This window comes from Macrobrachium rosenbergii, chromosome 4, assembly GCF_040412425.1.
Source record: "Macrobrachium rosenbergii isolate ZJJX-2024 chromosome 4, ASM4041242v1, whole genome shotgun sequence".
NCBI classification, from domain to species: domain Eukaryota; kingdom Metazoa; phylum Arthropoda; class Malacostraca; order Decapoda; family Palaemonidae; genus Macrobrachium; species Macrobrachium rosenbergii.
Window position 1 is genome coordinate 19352501 of NC_089744.1, and position 5735 is coordinate 19358235.

Below are 5735 nucleotides of genomic sequence, written 5' to 3' on the forward strand. Positions count from 1 at the left end.
TGTCGACAGGGCAAGCTATAATTGTAAGTAGATAACTTTACTATAATAGCTAGACATGATTGAAATAATGTATTTAGAATTTTTTTTTTACAATAGATTTGAAGCTAAAAGGAATATGGTTACTGTTATTATTCAGAAGATAAACCCGTATTCATTATGGAACAAATCTTCAGGGCCATTAAGTTGAATTTCAAGCTTAGCTGTGGCCTTGCACTCGTTAGGCCCGAGTTCGACTCTCCGCCCGGCTAATGAAGAGTTAGAGGAATTTATTTCTGGTGACAGAAATTAATTTCTCGCTATAATGTGGTTCGGATTCCACAATAAGCTGTAGGTCCCGTTGCTAAGTAACCAATTGGTTTTTAGCCACGTTAAATAAGTCTGATCCTTCGGGCCAGCCCTAGGAGATCTGTTAATCAGCTCAGTGGTCTGGTAAAACTAAGGTATACTTAACTTCCAAAGAACATGATGTTCATTTGAAAGAAATTACAGAAGCCTAGAGGATATACAGATAGATGGGATCATTTGTTAGAAAAAACTAGATAAATTAATAAAATAATTAGATAAAATAAATGAATTATCAGAATATAAAGTGAATTGTTTTAGGGTGGTAATGTTGCATCTTCACTTGAAATTTTTGGGTTCTAATTGCACAACATCCTCAGGGAGACTATTCCACAGTCCAACAGTCTGGAGGAATGAAAGACCTCTGGAACTGAGAAGTTCGGCAGCGTGGCACATTTACTGCATATCGGCGCTGCTGCTCATCAATTCTGGTTGCTCTCTGCTGGAAGAGAGCACCAGTGATATCGAAAGTTCTCTGATAAAATACAACTTAAGGAAAATTGACAAACGGGAGACCTTCCTTCGATGGACCAACTCATGACTGATCGTGTTAGGACACAGAAACGTACCCCACGAACCAATATATCTAAAAGAGATAAATCTTGGGAGAAGCGGACATCCACAACGGAGAACAATTCTGGTAAAGGGACAAATAACCTAATACAGGTTGCATTGATTTTGTCATTGTCATGAGACTATATGAGGCCTTCCTTATCATACCTAAGTCAGCGCTTAGGTTTTCAAAAGGTAACAGTAACAGATTAAGAATCAATTAAGCTTTCAACTCCTCCAAAAGTGAACGTTAGATGCAAATAATGAAAACCAGTTTAGGATGGCCCAGGTTTAAGTACTTAGTCCTGGGCTTCGTGGACATTGCGGAACCAGTGATAAAACAGGTTTTGTTAGCCCGGCATTCATCGTCTGCATTTAGGGTTAAAATATTTTTGGCATGATTTCTCTCTCTCTCTCTCTCTCTCTCTCTCTCTCTCTCTCTCTCTCTCTCTCAAATTCAGAGGTGAATTTGAATTGAGTTTTTATTACTTGAAGGATATGCGACAAAAAACCAAGTCATTTTCACTCTAATAATATATTTGATAACTTTATTTAAAGTTACGATATTTTATTTCCCGATTTCCCGGAGACTTCCCTCATTTAATAATGATAACGAAAGATCCATTTACTAAAACTAATCAGTAGTAGACGACCAAGGTACGAAATAAAAGTAGAATAAGACAGAAGAAAAGCAAAAGGAGAATACCTAAATGTTTAATATCTTTAAAGCAAAATATCCGACGTAATATATAAGCTACTTCCATACGAGAAACACCTCAGAATTTAAGTTAATTAAAAACGGTCATATTTACTTCTGGTGTAGATATCAAATGATTTCTTAAAACTTGAATACCCTTTATTTTCCTCTTTATGCGAGTATGCCCATGAGAACTAAGAAGCCTTAAAGCTATTAATATAATGAAGTATTCCACTGATCACATAAGTTTACCGGGATCTTTCCTAGATAGTGCCCGCCACGGGTTTTAACCCGGTACGTATCCACCTTTGCGGCGTGTTTAGTACAAGCCCGTTAGGGATTACTGCAAAAACATAAACAAAAGACTGTAGATATCATAAAGATATTGACCCCCAAGAAATATTAGTCCTAGAGAACGACCGCCGAAAACCCTTGGGGGTCACTGCCTAGGAAAGATCCGTTTTGGGTATAAATAATATTTATACAGATAAAACCAAACCTGAATTGTACAAGAAACCTTTAAAACGAACTCGTTTTAAAGTGGCGGTTATTCAACACCACAATAAATATCAATATGACTACTACAGCTCCGAAAGCATAATAACCCTAGAGACTATCGAATCAGGAAAACTGGTAAAACAACATAAATAAAAAAAAGAGGTCACAGCTTATTTAGTCTCAGCCTCTTGCTCAACATTTCCGTTTCCAGGGGAAGCTCTCTGACTTCCCTGCAAGCTGCATTTGATCAACATGTCGTTGCAGTCGACAACCAGGTCGTTTATTGAAAATTTGTAGAGGTCTGGTGTCTTGGCAGCTTGACTTTTGGGTGGGTTGGAAGATCTGTGGAAAAAAAGAAAGAAACTTTAGTCTTCGTTAATTCTGATATTGGTAAATACTTTGTTTTACTGTGTATTTACCAGTGGGTGATGTTTGAAGCAAAGATTTTTTACGAATGGCCTCCTTAATGCCCACACAATACAAATATGTAGCGAACAGTATCATGAGACTAATTTGAACTTCTTTAAGTGAGAAATTAAGCATTCTTTTTCTTCATTCATTAATCCCTGGCACATACTAGTATATATCAGGGCATATTCCTATATTTTTAAAAAGTAATGTTAATAAAGATTTTATGAACTTAATTTCTAATGGGAATTGAACGAATAATCTGTAGTCTCTGCTTTTTGGATTTTCTTGTATGAGTCAAATCTACAGAAGCTGGAATCTTTCGATAGGACCCAAATTTTGGCAAACATCTCTACTTCATAAAACTCTTGATAAATCCAGGTAATTAACATTTGTGTTTTTACCTGTCAAAGTAAAAGGAAAAGAAATTCTCTGGATCTATTTCTTTTTTCTGAGCCACAGAACTAATGATAATAAATCAACTCTGAAAAAAATCACCAAACAGCACACCTCGGAACCAGCAATTTAGGCTTACATTACGAAGTTGCTGTCTTGCACGCGATGATTTCTCTTGCTGTCGACGCTCAAGGCTAATGTCTCACATATCTCTTGGAAAGCACAGGGATCCTTGTATCCGTATTCAGGGTCATTAGCACCGTTGCGCTCATCATCAACGTAGTACACGTCGTCGTAGTCATTAACGCGATCTACAGTTAGACCGTCTTCATTAGTAGGCGCTTCGAGTTCTAGTCCCAGTTGAGGGTCAGTGTTATGAGACGGGGCGCCCTCTACCCGAGCAACCAGAGCGATGGCTATCAGCGCCAGCACAGCGGCGGTGGATGATTTGCTTGTTGGTGTCATTCCGACCTGTACATTTATAACATATTAGTGTCTTTTGCATAGCTCTGTTATTTTGTCAAAATGTACGTTCACGAAATAAATGGTCTTTTCGAAGAATAAGTGTTCGGTGTAAGTTATAATGTCTGAGGCTGAATTTTGAACAATGGCCCCAGGCGTGAAATGACTGCAGGGTACCTATTAAAGACCAAAATTAATTAGAATGTAGATCGAGTCAAAAAATCATCGAAGCATAATTGCTTTAGAATACAAATTGGAAATCTAACACAAAATAACTATGGGAATGAAGCACTTTACACAAAAGACGTTAAATGACGTGAACGGCACGGATACATAACTTGCATTCATATACATATTCTGTGTAATGATTTCCGTATGTATAACACTTAATTCATTCCAAAATCTGGAACCTTACCGCTGATTTTTTCCAGCCAAGTTTATCCTAACTAACTCTTTCTCAGCTAGGTGTGATATCAGTCTGAGCTTTCCCCGAGAGTGGAGCACCTGACATGTTGAGCCACTAAAATGACCCCCTGATTATTACAAAAAAATAAACTGTTTTCCAATCATAACAATAACGGCCTGTATTCACATGTACCATATATGCATTGTTTTTTAAGTTAAAAATTCATAAATGTACAGCATAATTTGACAAAAAAAAAGAAGCAAACAATAGACACTGACATAAGAATAGTAAGTTCCTTTATCTTTGATCATTGGGAGTGCGAATTGCCTCTCGGTTTTCTCTTTATTTCTAACATTGCCATTCGTCACAAATATTTCTCATTCGGTATGATATAACGTAATTAACAGGTAATCCTTTAATAGAACTACCTTCAGTGTTTACGGTGTTGTTCCTGTTTTCCGTACACAATGACCTTAAGCTAATTACAATGAAAGTATTAGATTCTCCATTATTTCATACTTATTTCTCCTATAAATAAAGATAAATTTAAACACCTGTTTTACACATAAAACAATTCATTGTAATGTATTGGATTTTTACCGCTGAACAGGCGCCACTGCGGAAAAACAGCAAAGTAATGTTCAAAAGTGTTCTACCCATGCGTCCTTACCTTCTACCGCCTGAAACAGGAAGAAGAATGACACCAGAAGAGAAGCCGCGGCAGTTTCTTTAGGGTAAGACGTTGCCTGAGACAAACTGGAAACCCCAACGGGACATCCCAAGCCATCGATAGCTGAAGACGAATTTTATAATATATTATGTCATCATTTTTTTTGTTTACTTTACGAACTGATACAAGATGAAATGACTAATGTCGACGTTTAACATCTCGTCCAAGATGTTTCTAAGTAATGAGAATAAGGGAACTTCGAAGCGGTTCTAACTGGTTATATGCGACTCATTAAAGCGAAAGAGGCGCTCATGGCAAGAAGAGCTCGGGCGGTGAACTTCGCCAAGTTCTTTGACTTCTTTGAGATTCTGACCAGCGGCGACTAAGAGTGACAATGCAGAACTGGCAAGCGCAACTAGAATCTTGATTTTCCCGTTATGCCGTGCCTGTCTTTTCCTCTCTCTGTTCAGTCCTTGGGATGCAAGCTTACAAATTTGTCAGGTGGACATAAAACGACCCATTATGGGGTGCATCAGTAAGCGACTAGTGTGGACGAGATGTTTTTTTTTTTTCTGTTAAGACTCGCACTTTTCTCTTCTCATTTCGACCAAGGTTAGAAAAGGGATCATGTTGCCCATCCCGTCAACTTTGCTAGGGAAGAGTAATATGAGAAAATGACATCATGCTATAATCAAAATTAAGAATGATGCCAATTAACTTTATTAGGACTAGAAAGAGAGATGAAGGAGAAGAGCAAAAGATGAGGGAGCCGGTGAGGAAGAGAGGAATGAGGGGAGTGGCGGGTGGGGGAGGATGCTGATGGGGAGGATGAGGGAGGAAGGGGAAGGGCGAGTAAGAGGAAGAAACGACACAAGTGAGGTGAAGGAGAAGTGGGTGAAAAATATAAACATTCTTTCTTACATTGCTACTGACACTGCGCCTATCGTCACTGCTGTTGACAACTGAACTGGTTATATCTGCCATCTGAAAGTGCGTCTAATACATGGAGCCCTCTCATTCGTTGTTTCTGACAATAACGTCTCCTGACAATAACGTAAAACAAAAAATTAAATTAGAAAAAATATCTAGATTGTTTATTATGTGGTAGACGGCAATGAACTTTTTTGCACTTTGGTCCCAGTTGTGATCGTGGACCTTCTCCAATAAATTTTTGAGGAGAATGTCAAGTGTACTTTTTTCTCAACTCGGGGCATTGATCTTTCGTACACTCTCAACAGTATTTTTCCTCGAGAGTCGAGAGCTAATCGCAGCAATTCAAAACAATCTCCATTCCTACCGTTCTT

General features: G+C 38.1%; 1 protein-coding gene across 2 annotated transcripts; it reads right to left on the reverse strand.

Annotated features, from left to right (window-relative positions):
* Positions 1–1413: 1413 nt before the first annotated feature.
* On the reverse strand, positions 1414–4870 carry LOC136830819 (uncharacterized). 2 transcript variants are annotated; one of them, XM_067090775.1, is made up of 3 exons: positions 4432–4870; positions 3033–3364; positions 1414–2431 (listed from the first exon to the last, which is right to left on the reverse strand). In XM_067090775.1, the coding sequence occupies exons 2-3, from the start codon at positions 3356–3358 to the stop codon at positions 2260–2262; spliced, it is 498 nt and encodes a 165-aa protein (XP_066946876.1). In that variant the 5' UTR covers positions 3359–3364; positions 4432–4870; the 3' UTR covers positions 1414–2259. The 2 variants fall into 2 exon arrangements, with proteins under 2 accessions (XP_066946876.1, XP_066946866.1); XM_067090765.1 differs by having other exon boundaries at positions 4362–4436.
* Positions 4871–5735: the final 865 nt, after the last annotated feature.

What these genes read in the sequence shown, in the direction of transcription:
- LOC136830819 (XM_067090765.1), bottom strand. Translation starts at nt 4,421, where the DNA reads ATGGGTAGAACACTTTTGAACATTACTTTGCTGTTTTTCCGCAGTGGC. An exon ending in GCAGTGGCGCCTGTTCAGCG is followed by an intron (nt 3,365 to 4,361) that starts GTAAAAATCCAA and finishes ATAAATGTACAG; the next exon opens with GTCGGAATGACACCAACAAG. An exon ending in CAAGACAGCAACTTCGTAAT is followed by an intron (nt 2,432 to 3,032) that starts GTAAGCCTAAAT and finishes TTTTTTCCACAG; the next exon opens with ATCTTCCAACCCACCCAAAA.